Genomic DNA, 21548 nt, shown 5'->3' with positions numbered 1-21548 from the left:
CTCCAGTGACGGTCAACGGTTTGGAACCTCCAGTGACGGTCAACGGTCTGGAACCTCCAGTGATGGCCAACGGTCTGGAACCTCCAGTGATGGTCAACGGTTCGGAACCTCCAGTGACGGTCAACGGTCTGGAACCTCCAGTGACGGTCAACGGTCTGGAACCTCCAGTGATGGTCAACGGTCTGGAACCTCCAGTGACGGTCAACGGTTCGGAACCTCCAGTGATGGTCAACGGTCCAGAACCTCCAGTGACGGTCAACGGTCTGGAACCTCCAGTGACGGTCAACGGTCCGGGGGGGGGGGGTCACACCCTGACCATAGAGAGCCCTTGCTATTTTGTTGTGTAAATGTTTTCACCACGGCCTGTAGGCCTGGTATTGACATCCCAGACAGTCTTTCCTGAGACAATGTGCATTAGATGTCCATTGCACTGCACACAATTTAGTAGTAGTAGTCTTGAATGATGCATGCCAAGATATACCAGAGACAAGGGAACGTTGATTTTGCAACAGCACAACTCAAACGCCGGTTCACCAGTATGAACGAAATCGCAAACCAACCACTTTTTTTTTTTTGTTTGAGCCCTCAAAGAACTGTCATTGCTAAATATGATAAATATGTTGCATCTGCCAAGTTGTCTTCTTTCCAGGAGGGAGGTAGAGGCAGGGGGGAGGAGGGAGGTAGAGGCAGGGGGGAGGAGGGAGGTAGAGGCAGGGGGGGAGGAGTGAGGTAGAGGCAGGGGAGGAGGAGGGAGGTAGAGGCAGGGGGGAGGAGGGAGGTAGAGGCAGGGGGGAGGAGGGAGGTAGAGGCAGGGGGGGAGGAGTGAGGTAGAGGCAGGGGAGGAGGGAGGTAGATGCAGGGAGAGGAGGGAGGTAGAGGCAGGGGAGGAGGAGGGAGGTAGAGGCAGGGGAGGAGGAGGGAGGTAGAGGCAGGGGGAGGAGGGAGGTAGAGGCAGGGGAGGAGGAGGGAGGTAGAGGCAGGGGAGGAGGAGGGAGGTAGAGGCAGGGGAGGAGGAGGGAGGTAGAGGCAGGGGGAGGAGGGAGGTAGAGGCAAAGTCTTTAATCTTTAATCCGGGTCTTTAATCTGTCCCTAAACTGTTCCTTAACATACATTATTACCCCAGAGCGTTGTGTGTGTTATTACATACATTATTATCCCAGAGCGTTGTGTGTGTTATTACATACATCATTATCCCAGAGCGTTGTGTGTGTTATTACATACATCATTATCCCAGAGCGTTGTGTGTGTTATTACATACATCATTATCCCAGAGCGTTGTGCGTGTTATTACATACATTATTATCCCAGAGCGTTGTGTGTGTTATTACATACATCATTATCCCAGAGCGTTGTGCGTGTTATTACATACATCATTATCCCAGAGCGTTGTGTGTGTTATTACATACATCATTATCCCAGAGCGTTGTGCGTGTTATTACATACATCATTATCCCAGAGCGTTGTGTGTGTTATTACATACATCATTATCCCAGAGCGTTGTGCGTGTTATTACATACATTATTATCCCAGAGCGTTGTGTGTGTTATTACATACATCATTATCCCAGAGCGTTGTGCGTGTTATTACATACATTATTATCCCAGGACGTTGTGTTTGTTATTACATACAGCTGGAAAGAGTTTTTGATATCAAAGCGGCGGTACCAGCATTCTGACAAGAAATACACGTTTCCTGAATTGGATCCTTCGTTTGTTAAATTCTACTAACTGTTATCAGAATCACAGAATACTTTTCCCCTTTTGCTGTCAGTGAATATAGTGAACGATAACTTGGTCTCGTGTCTTTGGCTGTGCCGGATTAAGTGATATGAAATCTATAATATCCTTTCTCTGTAATTAATATTCCCTGATTGAGCTAATCATGTAAATGTAACTAGAGAGTCGGGGCACCACAAAATAATATTTATAGAGCTGTTATCTTCCGAATAAACTCTTAAAGACCTAGTAATATTTTACATCAATAGCAGTCAATATTAATCATCGCCTTAATTCAGTCTCATCTGAAAGTTGTAAATTATTGGTTATCTTCACGAACCCTGGTAGGTTGGTGGTAGATGGAAGGCCGTGTTGCCCAACCAAGTCCTTTGTCCTTTGAAGAATGTCTCTGGTGGTAAATTGAATACGTTGTAGTAACGTCGTTGTGTGGTAGACGGGACACTCTGTCTGTTCTTTCGAAGCCCAAGTTTGCAGCTGCTGTTGCTAACTCAACGGCTAGGAGGTATCACTTCTGTAGTGAATAAGAGTTCAAAGTTCATACCATTCGCAACCAAAGCTCACGCTGAGGTTGGCTTCATTCTGTAGTTGACATGTTAGTCCTTTTAACGCAGAGGCTGCAGACCTCATGTACTTGGAACAGGAGGTTATATTGTTGTGAAGGCTTTATATAGGAAGGGAGAGGAGGGCGTGTTTGAAAAGTTTTATAACCCATGTCTCTTCACAGGGGCGGGCCACTGATTGAGCAGGGCCCTAACCTTATGAAAATCCAAATCTCTCATTTGGAAGCTAAAATTACATTTAATCTTTTCACCAATAATTTTATATTCAAACATTTAAATTGAACAACAATTCCATGTGACTCCGATAACTACAATGTGCAGACTTTCCACTGTAGAGTTTATTTCATCTTATCATTGATGAGAATGTCTCAGATGACAACTGAACTGACATCATATTCATTAAGTACCACTGCATATGTTCAATTGTTCAGATTACCAGAATATAGTTCATTTCCTCCCACCTTCTGATGTTCCCAGAATCTCTATGTTAACCAAGGGGTTTTCAAATGTCACATCAGTAGGGTAGAGAGAGGAAAAAGGGGGGGGGGGGGATATGACTGTCATAAACCTTCCCCCAGGACAACGTCATGACACCGATATAATGTATTATGTCTGTGGATGTCAGTGTGTATAGTGAAGTAAATGATCCCCTTACAGAATGTCACATTTTTGGGGCAGCAGGTGGCCTAGCTGTTAAGAGCTTTGGGCCAGTAACCAAAAGGTCGCTGGTTCAAATTCCTGAGCGGACAAGGTGTAAAAATATGTTGTTCTCCCCTGGAGCAAGGCGGTTAATTAACTCCCAACACAAACTGCTCCTCGGGCTCTGACGACGTGGATGCCGACTACGGCAGCCCCTCTCACCTCTGGTTCAGAGGGGTTTGGTTAAATACGGAAGACATATTTCAGTTCGATACATCCAGTTGTGCAACTGACTAGGTATCCCCCTTTCCCCAGATAGATAGATAGATAGACCACAACACTGTCTGGGATAGATAGATAGATAGAAAGAAGGGGATGGATTGGTGGATGGATGGATGGATAGATAGTGACTCACCATGGCACTGATGAAGGGGATGGATAGATGGATAGATAGATGGATAGATAGATGGATGGATGGATAGATAGATAGATAGATAGATAGATAGATAGATAGCTGGATAGATAGATAGATAGATGGATAGATGGATAGATGGATAGATGGATAGATAGATAGATAGATAGACGGGGATGATTGGTCGATGGATAGATATTGACTCACCATGGCAGTGATGGCTGGTTTAGACACAATCCTGATTCCTGTAGTCATGGTTACTTGAGAAGTCTGTCCTTTACCTAGAGAAAGAGCACCATCACATTGGTCAGATCATCTTTATTTATATCATCTTCCTCCTCCTCATCAACAATATCATCTTCCTCCTCCTCCTCATCAACAATATCACCATCATCCTCCTCCTCGTCGTCAACAATATCACCATCATCATCCTCCTCCTCGTCAACAATATCACCATCATCCTCCTCGTCAACAATATCACCATCATCATCCTCCTCCTCGTCAACAACATCACCATCCTCCTCCTCATCAACAATATCATCATCCTCCTCCTCCTTGTCAACAATATCAACATCATCATCATCCTCCTCCTCGTCAACAATATCAACATCATCATCATCCTCCTCATCAACAATATCAACATCATCATCATCCTCCTCATCAACAATATCACCATCATCATCCTCCTCCTCATCAACAATATCACCATCACCATCCTCCTCCTCGTCAACAATATCACCATCATCATCCTCCTCCTCGTCAACAATATCACCATCCTCCTCCTCCTTGTCAACAATATCACCATCCTCCTCCTCGTCAACAATATCACCATCATCATCCTCCTCCTCGTCATTAATATCACCATCATCATCCTCCTCCTCGTCAACAATATCACCATCATCCTCCTCCTTGTCAACAATATCAACATCATCATCCTCCTCCTCGTCAACAATATTACCATCATCCTCCTCGTCAACAATATCACCATCATCATCCTCCTCCTCGTCAACAATATCATCATCATCATCCTCGTCGTCAACAATATCACCATCATCATCCTCCTCCTCGTCAACAATATCATCATCATCCTCCTCGTCAACAATATCACCATCATCATCCTCCTCCTCGTCAACAATATCACCATCCTCCTCCTCATCAACAATATCATCATCCTCCTCCTCCTTGTCAACAATATCAACATCATCATCATCCTCCTCCTCGTCAACAATATCAACATCATCATCATCCTCCTCATCAACACTATCACCATCATCATCCTCCTCCTCATCAACAATATCACCATCACCATCATCCTCCTCATCAACAATATCAACATCATCATCATCCTCCTCATCAACACTATCACCATCATCATCCTCCTCCTCATCAACAATATCACCATCACCATCCTCCTCCTCGTCAACAATATCACCATCATCATCCTCCTCCTCATCAACAATATCACCATCCTCCTCCTCCTTGTCAACAATATCACCATCCTCCTCCTCGTCAACAATATCACCATCATCATCCTCCTCCTCGTCATTAATATCACCATCATCATCCTCCTCCTCGTCAACAATATCATCATCCTCCTCCTCATCATTAATATCACCATCATCATCCTCCTCCTCGTCAACAATATCACCATCATCAGCCTCCTCCTCGTCAACAATATCACAATCATCATCCTCCTCCTCATCAACAAATCACCATCATCCTCCTCCTCCTCGTCAACAGTATCACCATCATCCTCCTCGTCAACAATATCATCATCCTCCTCCTCGTCAACAGTATCACCATCATCCTCCTCATCAACAATATCACCATCATCATCCTCCTCCTCGTCAACAATATCACCATCATCATCCTCCTCCTCATCAACAATATCACCATCATCATCCTCCTCCTCATCAACAAATCATCCTCATCCTCCTCCTCCTCGTCAACAATATCACCATCATCATCCTCCTCCTTATCAACAATATCACCATCATCATCCTCCTCCTCGTCAACAATATCACCATTCATCATCCTCCTCCTCGTCAACAATATCACCATCATCCTCCTCGTCAACAATATCACCATCATCATCCTCCTCCTCGTCAACAACATCACCATCCTCCTCCTCATCAACAATATCATCATCCTCCTCCTCCTTGTCAACAATATCAACATCATCATCATCCTCCTCCTCGTCAACAATATCAACATCATCATCATCCTCCTCATCAACAATATCAACATCATCATCATCCTCCTCATCAACAATATCACCATCATCATCCTCCTCCTCATCAACAATATCACCATCACCATCCTCCTCCTCGTCAACAATATCACCATCATCATCCTCCTCCTCGTCAACAATATCACCATCCTCCTCCTCCTTGTCAACAATATCACCATCCTCCTCCTCGTCAACAATATCACCATCATCATCCTCCTCCTCGTCATTAATATCACCATCATCATCCTCCTCCTCGTCAACAATATCACCATCATCCTCCTCCTTGTCAACAATATCAACATCATCATCCTCCTCCTCGTCAACAATATTACCATCATCCTCCTCGTCAACAATATCACCATCATCATCCTCCTCCTCGTCAACAATATCATCATCATCATCCTCGTCGTCAACAATATCACCATCATCATCCTCCTCCTCGTCAACAATATCATCATCATCCTCCTCGTCAACAATATCACCATCATCATCCTCCTCCTCGTCAACAATATCACCATCCTCCTCCTCATCAACAATATCATCATCCTCCTCCTCCTTGTCAACAATATCAACATCATCATCATCCTCCTCCTCGTCAACAATATCAACATCATCATCATCCTCCTCATCAACACTATCACCATCATCATCCTCCTCCTCATCAACAATATCACCATCACCATCATCCTCCTCATCAACAATATCAACATCATCATCATCCTCCTCATCAACACTATCACCATCATCATCCTCCTCCTCATCAACAATATCACCATCACCATCCTCCTCCTCGTCAACAATATCACCATCATCATCCTCCTCCTCATCAACAATATCACCATCCTCCTCCTCCTTGTCAACAATATCACCATCCTCCTCCTCGTCAACAATATCACCATCATCATCCTCCTCCTCGTCATTAATATCACCATCATCATCCTCCTCCTCGTCAACAATATCATCATCCTCCTCCTCATCATTAATATCACCATCATCATCCTCCTCCTCGTCAACAATATCACCATCATCAGCCTCCTCCTCGTCAACAATATCACAATCATCATCCTCCTCCTCATCAACAAATCACCATCATCCTCCTCCTCCTCGTCAACAGTATCACCATCATCCTCCTCGTCAACAATATCATCATCCTCCTCCTCGTCAACAGTATCACCATCATCCTCCTCATCAACAATATCACCATCATCATCCTCCTCCTCGTCAACAATATCACCATCATCATCCTCCTCCTCATCAACAATATCACCATCATCATCCTCCTCCTCATCAACAAATCATCCTCATCCTCCTCCTCCTCGTCAACAATATCACCATCATCATCCTCCTCCTTATCAACAATATCACCATCATCATCCTCCTCCTCGTCAACAATATCACCATTCATCATCCTCCTCCTCGTCATTAATATCACCATCATCATCCTCCTCCTCGTCAACAATATCACCATCATCATCCTCCTCCTCATCAACAATATCATCATCTTCCTCCTCGTCAACAATATCACCATTATCAGCCTCCTCCTCATCAACAATATCACCATCATCATCCTCCTCCTCATCAACAAATCACCATCATCCTCCTCCTCCTCGTCAACAGTATCACCATCATCCTCCTCGTCAACAATATCATCATCCTCCTCCTCATCAACAATACCACCATCATCATCCTCCTCCTCGTCAACAATATCATCATCCTCCTCCTCATCAACAATATCACCATCATCATCCTCCTCCTCATCAAATCACCATCATCCTCCTCCTACTCGTCAACAGTATCACCATCATCATCCTCCTCCTCGTCAACAATATCACCATCGTCCTCCTCGTCAATAATATCACCATCATCATCATCCTCCTCATCAACAATATCACCATCATCCTTCTCCTCCTCGTCAACAATATCACCATCATCATCCTCCTCCTCGTCAACAATATCATCATCATCATCCTCCTCCTCGTCAACAATATCATCATCATCATCATCCTCCTCATCAACAATATCACCATCGTCATCATCCTCCTCATCAACAATATCACCATCATCATCCTCCTCCTCATCAACAATATCACCATCATCATTGGGCAGGGGCGAAAGGTAGCCTAGCGGTTTGAGTATTGGGCCAGTAACCGAAAGGTCACTGGTTCGAATACAGTAATACAGTTTACTGTAGCAGGAATACTCCAACCACTTACTGTAGCAGGAATACTCCAACCATTTACTGTAACCCCTGGGAATACTCTAACCATTTACTGTAGCCCCTGGGAATACTCCAACCATTTACTGTAGCCCCTGGGAATACTCAGGGGGTACCCTATTTGCCATTTGGGATGTAGCCATGGTGTGTTCCAGGAGCAGCTTGATCTGTTGCCGTGACTCCTATCCTCTCCATGTTCTCCAGCATGTTGGTCTATAAGGTGTTTGTCATCCCATCACTGAAGCATTGTTTTACACACACACCTGCTGCCGATGACGCGTGCAAATACATAGTCAGTTATATTGTGTACACTACGCTGTGTCCTGTGCATTTGACAAATAAACTTTGATATGGTCAGATTTAATCAAAAACACACTTTGGAAGAATCTCCCTATCGCTCATAACCTGATCACAGTACTTAGATGAAAAGAGAAACCAGCACACTGCCTCTGCTGGTATCACTGTTGTTTCCTATGAAAAGAGAAACCAGCACACTGTTCTTGCTAGTATCTCTGCTGTTTATGATGAAAAGAGAAACCAGCACACTGTTCTTGCTAGTATCTCTGCTGTTTATGATGAAAAGAGAAACCAAAACACTGTTCTTGCTAGTATCACTATTGGCCTCTTGGAAGCTTTACGAGGTCGATACGTGAAGCTTCAATAAAACAACAGTGATACAAGCAAGGGCAGCGTGCAGGTTTCTCTTTTCAGCTAAATGATATCTCTCTGTTACCATGGCACCAAGATAGCTTGGATGTGCGAGTGCCCTTTTTTGAATTTGGATCACAGTACTTTCAAATGCGTTTCTTTTTTTGTTGTTATGGTGCAAGAACAATGTTATTTTGTTCTGCAGCGTGGGTTCGATTGAATGTGTAATTCAAGGGACCTCCTGCAGTACCAAACTGAGGATGTTGGGGGCACCCTAGAGACACATTTGGACACATCACTGTGCTTTACCTGCTCTGGGTGGGTCTAACTGGGATATTAGGCCCAATTAGGATATCATCCCCACACACAAAATGCACGTGGAGGGTTTAGTCAAATAAACTATTTTCATTATGTTGTCAATTGAGTTAAAAACAAGATGGATGTCCCAAAGGTATATCATCTGTTGAAGACAGCACCACCACAATCTGTTGTTGACAGCACCACCACAATCTGTTGTTGACAGCACCACCACAATGTGTTGTTGACAGCACCACCACAATCTGTTGAAGACAGCACCACCATAATCTGTTGAAGACAGCACCACCACAATCTGTTGTAGACAGCACCACCACAATCTGTTGTAGACAGCACCACCACAATCTGTTGAAGACAGCACCACCATAATCTGTTGAAGACAGCACCACCACAATCTGTTGTTGACAGCACCACCACAATCTGTTGTTGACAGCACCACCACAATCTGTTGTAGACAGCACCACCACAATCTGTTGTAGACGGCACCACCACAATCTGTTGTCAAGTCAGGTGTGCCCTGCGTATTGATCCTTGACTGTGGCGGTTAGCGGTACACTAGCGTACATGTCAAACATAGACCTAGGCACTAGCCATGTGGCTTACACAGGTCTCAGCGTGTTCCAATGGGCACAGACGTCAGTTCAACGTCTAGTTTTGATTTACATTTGGTTGATTGTCAACTAAGGTGGATTCATCGTGAATTTAGGTTTAAAGATGGGTGAAAAAAAATAACTACATTACCTGAATACTAAATTAAATCAGTTGTCCACGTTGAAGTGTGAGACGGTAGTTGAAGTGTGTGTGTGACGGTAGTTGTGGTGTGTGTGTGACGGTAGTTGAAGTGTGTGTGTGACGGTAGTTGCGGTGTGTGTGACGGTAGTTGCGGTGTGTGTGACGGTAGTTGAGGTGTGTGTGACGGTAGTTGCGGTGTGTGTGACGGTAGTTGAGGTGTGTGTGACGGTAGTTGAGGTGTGTGTGACGGTAGTTGAGATGTGTGTGTGTCGGTAGTTGTGGTGTGTGTGTGATGGTAGTTGAGGTGTGTGTGACGGTAGTTGAGATGTGTGTGTGTCGGTAGTTGTGGTGTGTGTGTGATGGTAGTTGAGGTGTGTGTGTGACGGTAGTTGCGGTGTGTGTGACGGTAGTTGACGTGTGTGTGTGACGGTAGTTGCGGTGTGTGTGACGGTAGTTGCGGTGTGTGTGACGGTAGTTGAGGTGTGTGTGACGGTAGTTGAGGTGTGTGTGTGACGGTAGTTGTGGTGTGTGTGTGACGGTAGTTGAGGTGTATGTGTGAGACGGTAGTTGCGGTGTGTGTGACGGTAGTTGACGTGTGTGTGTGACGGTAGTTGTGGTGTGTGTGACGGTAGTTGCGGTGTGTGTGACGGTAGTTGAAGTGTGTGTGTGACGGTAGTTGAAGTGTGTGTGTGACGGTAGTTGAAGTGTGTGTGTGACGGTAGTTGAAGTGTGTGTGTGACGGTAGTTGAGGTGTGTGTGACGGTAGTTGCGGTGTGTGTGATGGTAGTTGCGGTGTGTGTGACGGTAGTTGAAGTGTGTGTGTGACGGTAGTTGAAGTGTGTGTGACGGTAGTTGAGGTGTGTGTGTGACGGTAGTTGTGGTGTGTGTGTGACGGTAGTTGAGGTGTGTGTGTGACGGTAGTTGCGGTGTGTGTGACGGTAGTTGAGGTGTGTGTGTGACGGTAGTTGTGGTGTGTGTGTGACGGTAGTTGAAGTGTGTGTGACGGTAGTTGAAGTGTGTGTGACGGTAGTTGAAGTGTGTGTGACGGTAGTTGAAGAGTGTGTGTGATGGTAGTTGAAGTGTGTGTGTGTGTGACGGTAGTTGAAGTGTGTGTGTGACAGTAGTTGATGTGTGTGTGTGACGGTAGTTGTGGTGTGTGTGTGACGGTAGTTGTGGTGTGTGTGTGACGGTAGTTGAAGTGTGTGTGACGGTAGTTGATGTGTGTGTGTGACGGTAGTTGCGGTGTGTGTGACTGTAGTTGAAGTGTGTGTGTGACTGTAGTTGAAGTGTGTGTGTGACGGTAGTTGAAGTGTGTGTGTGACGGTAGTTGAAGTGTGTGTGTGACGGTAGTTGAAGTGTGTGTGTGACGGTAGTTGAAGTGTGTGTGTGATGGTAGTTGAAGTGTGTGTGTGACGGTAGTTGAAGTGTGTGTGACGGTAGTTGAAGTGTGTGTGTGATGGTAGTTGAGGTGTGTGTGTGACTGTAGTTGAAGTGTGTGTTGACGGTAGTTGAAGTGTGTGTTGACGGTAGTTGAAGTGTGTGTGTGATGGTAGTTGAGGTGTGTGTGTGACTGTAGTTGAAGTGTGTGTGTGATGGTAGTTGAGGTGTGTGTGTGACTGTAGTTGAAGTGTGTGTGTGACGGTAGTTGAAGTGTGTGTGTGACGGTAGTTGAAGTGTGTGTGTGATGGTAGTTGAAGTGTGTGTGACGGTAGTTGAGGTGTGTGTGTGACGGTAGTTGAAGTGTGTGTGACGGTAGTTGAAGAGTGTGTGTGATGGTAGTTGAAGTGTGTGTGACGGTAGTTGATGTGTGTGTGTGACGGTAGTTGCGGTGTGTGTGTGTCGGTAGTTGAAGTGTGTGTGATGGTAGTTGCGGTGTGTGTGTGACGGTAGTTGCGGTGTGTGTGACCTTATTTGCAATGTGTGTGAAGTTAACTACAGTGTGTGTGACGTTAACTACAGTGTGTGTGACATTAATTACAGTGTGTGTGATGTTAGTTGTAGTGTGTGTGATGTTAGTTGAAGTGCTTGATGTTAATTGCAGTGTGTGGGACCTTATTTGCAGTGTGTGTGAGAGTAGTGTTAGAGTAGTGGTAGAAAATTGGAAGAGTAGAGTAGTGGTAGAGTAGAGTGGTGTTAGAGTAGTGGTAGAGTAGAGTAGAGTAGTGGTAGTGTAGAGTAGTAGTAGGGTAGAGTAGTGGTATAGTAGTGGTAGAGGAGAGGTAGAGTAGTGATAGAGTAGTGGTATTGTAGTGGTAGAGGTATTGTAGTGATAGAGTAGTGGTAGAGTAGTGGTATTGTAGTGGTAGAGTAGTGTAAGAGAAGTGGTAGAGTGGTGGTAGAGTATAGAGTAGTGGTAGAGTAGATTATTGGTATAGTAGTGGTAGAGTAGTGTAAGAGTAGTGGTAGACTAGTGGTAGAGTAGGGTAGTAGTAGGGTAGAGTAATGGTAGAGTAGTAGTAGGGTAGAGTAGTGGTAGAACAGTGGTAGAGTAGAGTAGAGGTATTGTGGTGGTAGAGTAGAGGTATAGTAGAGTAGTGGTATTGTAGTGGTATAGAAGGAGTAGAGTAGTGGTATTGTAGTGGTAGAGTAGAGGTATTGTAGTTGTAGAGTAGAGTTAGAGTAGAGTAGTGGTATTGTAGTGGTAGAGAAGAGGTAGAGTAGAGTAGTGGTATTGTAGTGGTAGAGTAGAGGTATTGTAGTTGTAGAGTAGAGGTAGAGTAGTGTTAGAGTAGAGTAGAGGTATTGTAGTTGTAGAGTAGAGTTAGAGTAGAGTAGTGGTATTGTAGTGGTACAGTAGAGGTAGAGTAGAGTAGTGGTATTGTAGTGGTATAGAAGAGGTAAAGTAGAGTAGTGGTATTGTAGTGGTAGAGTAGAGGTATTGTAGTTGTAGATTAGAGTTAGAGTAGAGTAGTGGTATTGTAGTGGTAGAGAAGAGGTAGAGTAGAGTAGTGGTATTGTAGTGGTAGAGAAGAGGTAGAGTAGAGTAGTGGTATTGTAGTGGTAGAGAAGAGGTAGAGTAGAGTAGTGGTATTGTAGTGGTAGAGTAGAGGTATTGTAGTTGTAGAGCAGAGGTAGAGTAGTGGTAGAGTAGAGTAGTGGTATTGTAGTGGTAGAGTAGAGGTATTGTAGTGGTAGAGTAGTGGTAGAGTAGAGGTATTGTAGTGGTAGAGTAGTGGTAGAGTAAAGGTATTGTAGTGGTAGATTAGAGGTATTGTGGTGGTAGAGTAGTGGTATAGTGGTTGTAGAGTTAAGGTAGAGTAGTGGTAGAATATAGAGTAGTGGTAAAGTAGTGGTACAGTAGAGTAGTGGTAGAGTAATGGTATAGTAGTGATATTGTGGTTGTAGAGTAGTGGTAGAGTCAAGTAGTGGTATTGTAGTGGTAGAGTTGTTTTAGAGTAGATTAGTGGTAGGGGTAGAGTTCGTGTTTTTGTCCAGGTAGAGTAGATTAGTGAAGAGGTATAGTAGTGGTAGTGTAGAGTAGATGTTTTTATTTTATTTAACTTTTATTTAACTAGGCAAGTCAGTTACTTAAGAACAAATTCTTATTTTTTATAGAGTAGTTGAAAAGTAGTGTTAGAGGAGAGGTAGAGTAGTGGTAGAGTAGTTGTAGAGTAGTGGTAGAGTAGTGATAGAGTAGAGGTATTGTAGTGGTAGAGTAGTGGTAGAGTAGTGGTAGAGTAGAGGTATTGTAGTGGTAGAGTAGTGGTAGAGTAGAGGTATTGTAGTGGTAGAGTAGAGGTATTGTGGTGGTAGAGTAGAGGTATAGTAGTTGTAGAGTAGTGTTAGAGTAGAGTTGTGGTAGAGTAGAGTACTGGTAGAGTGGTGGTATTTTAGATGTGAATTAGTTGTATAGTAGTGGTAGAGTAGTGGTAGAGAAGTGGTAGAGTAGAATTGTGGTAGAGCAGAGTACTGGTAGAGTGGTGGTATGTTCGTTGTGGAGTAGTTTTATATTAGTGGTAGAGTCGTGGTAGGGTAGTTGTATAGTAGTGGTAGAGTAGTGGTAGAATAGTGGTAGAGGAGAGGTAGACTAGTGGTAGAGTAGAGGTATTGTGGTGGTAGAGTAGAGGTATAGTAGTTGTAGAGTAGTGTTAGAGTAGAGTAGTGGTAGAGTCGTGGTAGGGTAGTTGTATAGTAGTGGTAGAGTAGTGGTAGAATAGTGGTAGAGTAGAGGTATTGTAGTGGTAGATTAGAGGTATTGTGGTGGTAGAGTAGTGGTATAGTGGTTGTAGAGTTAAGGTAGAGTAGTGGTAGAATAGTGGTAGAGGAGAGGTAGACTAGTGGTAGAGTAGAGGTATTGTGGTGGTAGAGTAGAGGTATAGTAGTTGTAGAGTAGTGTTAGAGTAGAGTAGTGGTATAGTGGTTGTAGAGTTAAGGTAGAGTGGTGGTAGAGTATAGAGTAGTGGTACAGTGGTGGTACAGTAGAGTAGTGGTAGAGTAATGGTATAGTAGTGGTAGAGTAGAGTACTGGTAGAGTGGTGGTATTTTAGAGGTGAATTAGTTGTATAGTAGTGGTAGAGTAGTGGTAGAGAAGTGGTAGAGCAGAGTACTGGTAGAGTGGTGGTATTTTAGATGTGGATTAGTTGTACAGTAGTGGTAGAGTAGAATTGTGGTAGAGCAGAGTACTGGTAGAGTGGTGGTATTTTAGATGTGAATTAGTTGTATAGTAGTGGTAGAGTAGTGGTAGAGAAGTGGTAGAGTAGAATTGTGGTAGAGCAGAGTATTGGTAGAGTGGTGGTATATTCGTTGTGGTGTAGTTTTATAGTCGTGGTAGAGTAGTTGTATAGTAGTGGTAGAGTAGTGGTAGAATAGTGGTAGAGGAGAGGTAGACTAGTGGTAGAGTAGAGTAGTGGTAGAATAGTGGTAGTGTAGTGACAGAATACTGGTAGAGTAGTGGTCGAGTAGAGTAGTGGTAGAATAGTGGTAGAGTAGTGGTTGAGTAGTGGTAGCGTAGAGCAGTGGTAGAGTAGAGTAGAATGGTGTTGGAGTAATGATAAAGTAGAGTAGTGGCAGAGTAGAGGTAGAGTAGAATAGTGGTATTGTTGTGGTAGAGTAGTGGTTTTGTGGAGGTAGAGTAGTGGTAGAGCCGTTTTAGAGTAGTGATTGAGTAGTGGTAGAGTAGAGTAGTAGTGGTAGAGTACCGGTATAGTAGCTGTAGAGTAGTGGTAGAGTAGTGTTAGAGTAGTGGTAGAGTAGACTACTGGTATAGTAGTTTTAGAGTTGAGGTAGAGTGGTGGTAGAGTATAGAGTAGTGGTAGAGTAGACTACTGGTATAGTAGTTTTAGAGTTGAGGTAGAGTGGTGGTAGAGTATAGAGTGGTGGTAGAGTAGAGTAGTGGTAAATAGTGGTATAGTAGAGTAGTGGTAGAGTAGAGTAGTGGTTTAGTAGTTGTAGAGTTGAGGTAGAGTAGCGGTAGAGTAGAGTAGTGGTATAGTAGTTTTAGAGTTGAGGTAGAGTGGTGTTAGAGCAGAGTAGTGGTAGAGTAGAGTAGTGGTATAGTAGTTTTAGAGTTGAGGTAGAGTGGTGTTAGAGCAGAGTAGTGGTAGAGTAGAGTAGTGGTATAGTAGTTTTAGAGTTGAGGTAGAGTGGTGTTAGAGCAGAGTAGTGGTAGAGTAGAGTAGTGGTATAGTAGTTTTAGAGTTGAGGTAGAGTGGAGTGGTGGTATAATTGTTATAGAGTATTTGTATAGTAGTGTAAGGTATTGGTAGAGTAGTGGTAGAGTAGTGGTAGAGTAGAGTAGTGGTAGAGTAGAGTAGTTGAAAAGCAGATCTAGAGAAGTGGTAGTAGAAATAAGTTGTAGAGTTATGTTAGAGTAGTGGTAGATGAGTGGTAGAGTAGTGGTAGAGGAGTAGTCTAGTAGTGGTAGAGTTTTGGTAGAGTAGTGGTAGAGTGGTGGTATAATTGTTATAGAGTATTTGTATAGTAGTGTAAGGTATTGGTAGAGTAGTGGTAGAGTAGTGGTAGAGTAGAGTAGTGGTAGAGTAGAGTAGTTGAAAAGCAGATCTAGAGAAGTGGTAGTAGAAATAAGTTGTAGAGTTATGTTAGAGTAGTGGTAGATGAGTGGTAGAGTAGTGGTAGAGGAGTAGTCTAGTAGTGGTAGAGTTTTGGTAGAGTAGTGGTAGAGTGGTGGTATAATTGTTATAGAGTATTTGTATAGTAGTGTAAGGTATTGGTAGAGTAGTGGTAGAGTAGTGGTAGAGTAGTGGTAGAGGAGTGTTATAATTGTTATATAGTGGTTGTATAGTAGTGTAAAGTTTAGTAGAGTAGTGGTAGAGGAGTGGTGTAGTAGTGGTAGAGTAGAGTAGTGGTAGAGTGGTGGTATATTAGTTGCATAGTATTCGTATAGTAGTGGTAGAGTAGTGCTGGAGTAGTGGTAGAGTAGTGTTTAGTGGTGGTGGAGGAGTGGTAGAGTAGAGCAGTGGTAGGGTAAAGAAGAGTAGTTTAAGTGGTTGTGTAGAGTCAAGTTGATGTGGAGTAGTGGTAGAGTAGTGGTAGTGGTAGTGTCGAGGTAGAGTAGACAGTGGAAGAATAGTACTAGAGTAGATTAGTGGTAGATTATAATAGTGGTAGAGTAGGTGTAGAGTAGATTAGTGGTAGAGTAGAGATAGGGTAGAGAAGATTAGTTTTAGTGGAAGGGCAGAGCAGAGCAGATTTGATATAGAGTAGTGGTTGAGTGGTGGTAGAGTAGTAGATATAGAGTAGAGGTAGAGTACTGGTTGAGTAGAGGATGAGTAGTGGTAGAATAGTTGTAGTGGTAAGGTAGAGTAAGTGTAGAGAAGTGGTAGGGTTGAGTTGTGATAGGTTAGAGTAGAGTAGTGGTAGAGTAGAGTAGTGGTAGAGTAGTGGTGAGTAAAGTAGTGGTAGAGTAGAGTAGTGATAGAGTAGAGGTAGAGCAGTGGAAGAGTAGTGCTAGAGTAGTTGTATAGTAGTGGTAAAGTTGTTATAGAGTAATGGTAGATTAGTGGTATAATAGTGGTTGAGGAGTGGTATAGTAGTGGTGGAGTAGTGGTATAGTAGTTGTAGAGTAATGGTAGATGAGTGGTATAGTAGTGGTTGAGTAGTGGTGGAATAGTGGTAGAGTAGTGGTATAAAAGTGGTAGGGTAGTGGTATAGTAGTGGTAGATTAGTGGTATAGTAGTGGTGGAGTAGTGGTAGAGTAGAGTTGGAGTAGTGGTAGGGTAGTGGTAGAGTAGTGGTAGAATAGTGGTCAAGTAGTGGTAGAGTGGTGGTAGAGTGGTTGTAGAGTGGTGGTATAGTAGAGGTAGAGTAGTGGTAGAGTAGTGGTAGAATAGTGGTCAAGTAGTGGTAGAGTGCTGGTAGAGTGGTTGTAGAGTAGTGGTAGAGTAGAGGTAGAGTGGTTTTAGAGTAGTGGTGGAGGAGTGGTAGATTAGAGTATTGGTAGAGTAGACTAGTGGTTGAGTAGTGTTAGAGTAGTGGTAGTGTAGAGTAGTGGTAGGGTAGTGGTAGAGTAGAGTAGAGGTAGAGTAGTTGTAGAGTAGTTGTAGAGTAGTTGTAGAGTAGTGGTAGGGTAGAGAATAATAGTTTTTGTGGTAGGGTAGAGTAGAGCAGTGGTAGATAACAGGTAACGTAGTGGTAGAGTAGTGGTAGAGTAGTTGTATAGTAGTTGTAGAGCAATGGTAGATTAGTGGTGTAGTAGTGGTTGAGTAGAGGTATAGTAGTTGTAGAGTAGTGGTATAGTAGTGGTAGAGTAGTGGTAGATTAGAATAGTTGTAGAGTAGTGGTAGGGTAGAGGTAGGGTAGTGGTAGATAGGTAGGGTAGGGTAGGGTAGTGGTAGATAGGTAGAAGTAGGGTAGAGGTAGATATAGAGTAGAGTTGTCTTAGAGTAGAGTGGTGGTAGAGTAGAGTAGATATTGTGTAGACGTAGAGTAGTGTAGAGTAGAGTAGAGGTTGAGTAGTGTAGAGTAGAGTAGATGTAGAGTAGAGGTAGAGTAGTGTAGAGTAGAGTAGAGGTTGAGTAGTGTAGTGCAGAGAAGAGTAAAGGTTAAGTAGTGTAGAGTAGAGTATAGGTAGAGTAGAGTTTGAGTAGAGTAGATTAGAGGTAGAGTATAGGTAGAGTAGACGTAGAGTAGAGGTAGAGTAGAGGCAGAGTAGAGTAGAGGTAGAGTAGAGTAGAGTAGAGGTAGAGTAGAGTAGAGTAGAGTAGATAAGAGGTATAGTAGTGATATAGTAGTTGTAGAGTAGTGGTAGAGCAGTGGTATAGTAGTTGTAGAGTAGTGGTAGGGTAGTGGTAGAGTAGAGGTAGAGTAGTTGTAGAGTAGTTGTAGAGTAGTGGTAGGGTAGTGGTAGAGTAGAGTAGAGGTAGAGTAGTTGTAGAGTAGTTGTAGAGTAGTTGTAGAGTAGTGGTAGGGTAGAGAATAATAGTTTTTGTGGTAGGGTAGAGTAGAGCAGTGGTAGATAAGAGGTAACGTAGTGGTAGAGTAGTGGTAGATAGTGGTAGAGTAGTTGTATAGTAGTTGTAGAGCAATGGTAGATTAGTGGTGTAGTAGTGGTTGAGTAGAGGTATAGTAGTTGTAGAGTAGTGGTATAGTAGTGGTAGAGTAGTGGTAGAGTACTGGTAGATTAGAGTAGTTGTAGAGTAGTGGTAGGGTAGAGGTAGGGTAGTGGTTGATAGGTAGGGTAGGGTAGGGTAGTGGTAGATAGGTAGAAGTAGGGTAGAGGTAGATATAGAGTAGAGTTGTCTTAGAGTAGAGTGGTGGTAGAGTAGAGTAGTTGTAGAGTAGTGGTAGGGCAGAGGTAGGGTAGTGGTTGATAGGTAGGGTAGGGTAGGGTAGTGGTAGATAGGTAGAAGTAGGGTAGAGGTAGATATAGAGTAGAGTTGTCTTAGAGTAGAGTGGTGGTAGAGTAGAGTAGATGTTGTGTAGACGTAGAGTAGAGTAGAGGTTGAGTAGTGTAGAGTAGAGTAGAGGTAGAGTAGAGGTAGAGTAGTGTAGAGTAGAGTAGAGGTTGAGTAGTGTAGTGCAGAGAAGAGTAAAGGTTAAGTAGTGTAGAGTAGAGTATAGGTAGAGTAGAGTTTGAGTAGAGTAGAGTAGAGGTAGAGTATAGGTAGAGTAGACGTAGAGTAGAGGTAGAGTAAAGGTATAGTAGAGTGGAGGTAGAGTAGAGTAGAGGTATAGTAGAGGTAGAGTAGAGAAGAGGTAGAGTAGAGTAGAGGTAGAGTAGAGTAGAGTAGATAAGAGGTAACTTAGTGGTAGAGTAGTGATATAGTAGTTGTATAGTAGTGGTAGAGCAGTTGTATAGTAGTTGTAGAGTAATGGTAGATTAGTGGTTGAATAGTGGTGTAGTAGTGGTTGAGTAGTGGTATAGTAGTTGTGGAGTAGTGGTAGAATAGTGCTTAAGTAGTGGTAGAGTGGTGGTAGAGTAGTGGTAGAGGAGTGGTATAGTATTGGTATAGTAGTTGTAGAGTAATGGTAGATTAGTGGTTTTGTTGTGATAGAGTAGTGGTATAGTAGTTGTAGATTAGTTTTAGAGTAGAGGTAGCGTAGTGGGAGAGTATAGTAGTGGGATATTATTGTAGTACAAGAGTAGAGTAGTGGTAGAGGCAAAGCAGTGTTAGAGTAGTGTTATTGAAGAATAGAGTAGTGGTAGAGTAGGGAAGTGGTAGAGTAGAGTAGTGCTAGAATACCTGTAGAGTAGAGTAGTTGTAGAGTAGAGTTGTGGTGGAGTAGTGGTAGAGTAGTAGTAGAATAGAGTAGTTGTAGAGTAGAGAAGTGGTAGAGTAGTGGTATAGTAGAGTAGTGGTAGAGTAGTGGTAGAGTAGAGTAGTGGTTGAGTAGTGGTAGAGTAGAGTAGTTGTTGAGTAGTGTTAGAGTAGTGGTAGAGTAGAGTAGTTATTGAGTTGTGTTCGAGTAGTGGTAGAGTAGTGGTATAGTAGTGGTGGTAGAGTAGAGGTGGAGTAGTGGTAGAGTAGTGATGGCATATTGTTATAGTAGTGGTGGTAGAGTAGAGGTGGAGTAGTGGTGTAGTAGTGGTTGAATGGTGGTATAGTAATGGTATAGTAGTGGTAGAGTAGTGGTATTGAAGATTGGTGGTAGAGTAGAGTAGTGGTAGTGTAGTGTTATAGTTGGGGTAGAGTAGTGGTAGAGCAGAGGTATGGTAGTGGTAGAGTAAAGTAGTGGTTGAGTAGTGGTAGAGACGTGGTAGAGTAGTGGTAGAGTAGAGTAGTTGTTGAGTAGTGGTAGAGTAAAGTAGTGGTAGAGTAATGGTAGAGTAGAGTTGTGGTAGAGTGGAGTAGTTGTTGAGTAGTGTTAGAGTAGTGGTAGAGTAGAGTAGTTGTTGAGTTGTGTTCGAGTAGTGTTCGAGTAGTGGTAGAGTAGTGGTAGAGTAGCAGTAGAATAGATTAGTTGTCGAGTAGAGCAATGGTAGAGTAGTGGTATAGTAGTTGTAGAGTAGAGTTGTTGTAGAATAGAGTAGTGGTAGAGCAGTGGTATAGTAGTGGTAGAGTAGTGGTATAGTATTGGTGGAATAGTTGTATAGTAGTGGTAGTAGAGTAGAGGTGGAGAAGTGGTAGAGTAGTGGTTGAATAGTGGTATAGTAGTAGAGTAGTTTTAAATTAGTGGTAGAGGAGTGGTAGAGTAATGGTAGAGTAGAGCTAGGGTAATGGTAGAGTAAAGTAGTGGTAGAGTAGAGTAGTGGTAGAGTAGTGGTGGAGTAAAGTAGTGGAAGAGTAGTGGTAGAGTAGTGGTTGAACAGTGCTGAAGTATTGGTAGAGTAGTGGTAGAGGAGTTGTATAGTAGTGGTAGATTAGTGGTATTGTAGAGTAGTGGTCGAGTAGTGGTAGAGTAGTAGTAGAGTAGACTAGTTGTTGATTAGTGTTAGAGTAGTGGTTTAGGAGTTGTATAGTAGTGGTAGAGTAGTGTTAGATTAGAGTGGTGTTAGAGTATTGGTAGAGTAGTGGTTGATTAGAGTAGTTGTAGAGTAGTGTTAGGGTAGAGGTAGGGTAGTGGTAGATAGGTAGGGTAGGGTAGTGGTAGATAGGTAGAGGTAGGGTAGAGGTAGATATAGAGTAGAGTACAGTAGAGGTAGAGTAGAGGTAGAGTAGAGTAGAGGTAGAGTAGAGTACAGTAGAGGTAGAGTAGAGTAGAGGTAGAGTAGAGGTAGAGTAGAGGTAGAGTAGAGTAGAGGTAGAGTAGTGGTAGAGTAGTGGTAGATTAGAGTAGTGTTAGAGTATTGGTAGAGTAGTGGTAGATTAGAGTAGTTGTAGAGTAGTGTTAGGGTAGAGGTAGGGTAGTGGTAGATAGGTAGGGTAGGGTAGTGGTAGATAGGTAGAGGTAGGGTAGAGGTAGATATAGAGTAGAGTACAGTAGAGGTAGAGTATAGGTAGAGTAGAGGTAGAGTAGAGTAGAGGTAGAGTAGAGTAGAGGTAGAGTAGAGGTAGAGTAGAGTACAGTAGAGGTAGAGTAGAGGTAGAGTAGAGGTAGAGTAGAGTAGAGGTAGAGTAGAGGTAGAGTAGAGTAGAGGTAGAGTAGAGTACAGTAGAGGTAGAGTAGAGGTAGATTAGAGGTAGAGTAGAGTAGAGGTAGAGTAGAGTAGAGGTAGAGTAGAGGTAGGGTAGAGGTAGAGTATAGTAGAGGTAGAGTAGAGTAGAGGTAGAGTAGAGGTAGAGTAGAGGTAGAGTAGAGTAGAGGTATAGTAGAGGTAGAGTAGAGTAGAGGTAGAGTAGAGTAGAGTAGGGGTAGAGTAGAGGTAGAGTAGAGGTAGAGTAGAGTAGAGGTATAGTAGAGGTAGAGTAGAGGTAGAGTAGAGTAGAGGTAGAGTAGAGGTAGAGTAGAGTAGAGGTAGAGTAGAGTAGAGGTAGAGGTAGAGTAGACGTAGAGTAGATTAGAGGTAGAGTAGAGGTAGAGTAGAGTAGAGGTAGAGTAGAGTAGAGGTAGAGTAGAGGTAGAGTAGGGTATTGTAGTGTTTTGCAAAGTTGAGGTAGAGTAGTGTCCTGATTTTGGAAGAAGAGTTAGAGAAAGAATCAAAGCAAAGACAAAGGAGGAAGGACACAGTGGAGAAATCTGTTTATTAGACTAGTTAATTTACCATACAGAGGGAGATAGATAG

General features: G+C 43.2%; 1 protein-coding gene across 1 annotated transcript in view; it reads right to left on the bottom strand.

The window, feature by feature from the left end:
- The window catches only part of LOC110536864 (A-kinase anchor protein 2), a 219385-nt gene that overhangs the window by 63204 nt on the left and 134633 nt on the right, over positions 1–21548 (bottom strand). The window contains exon 9 of the mRNA XM_036936737.1: positions 3555–3628. Coding sequence (XP_036792632.1) covers positions 3555–3628 — 74 coding nt within the window. The remainder of the gene's footprint in view (positions 1–3554; positions 3629–21548) is intronic.

The sequence above is a fragment of the Oncorhynchus mykiss genome, chromosome 12 (assembly GCF_013265735.2).
Source record: "Oncorhynchus mykiss isolate Arlee chromosome 12, USDA_OmykA_1.1, whole genome shotgun sequence".
Classification (NCBI taxonomy): Eukaryota; Metazoa; Chordata; class Actinopteri; order Salmoniformes; family Salmonidae; genus Oncorhynchus; species Oncorhynchus mykiss.
The sequence above is the reverse complement of the archived record's forward strand: the minus strand, read 5'-3'. Positions and strand labels throughout refer to the sequence as shown.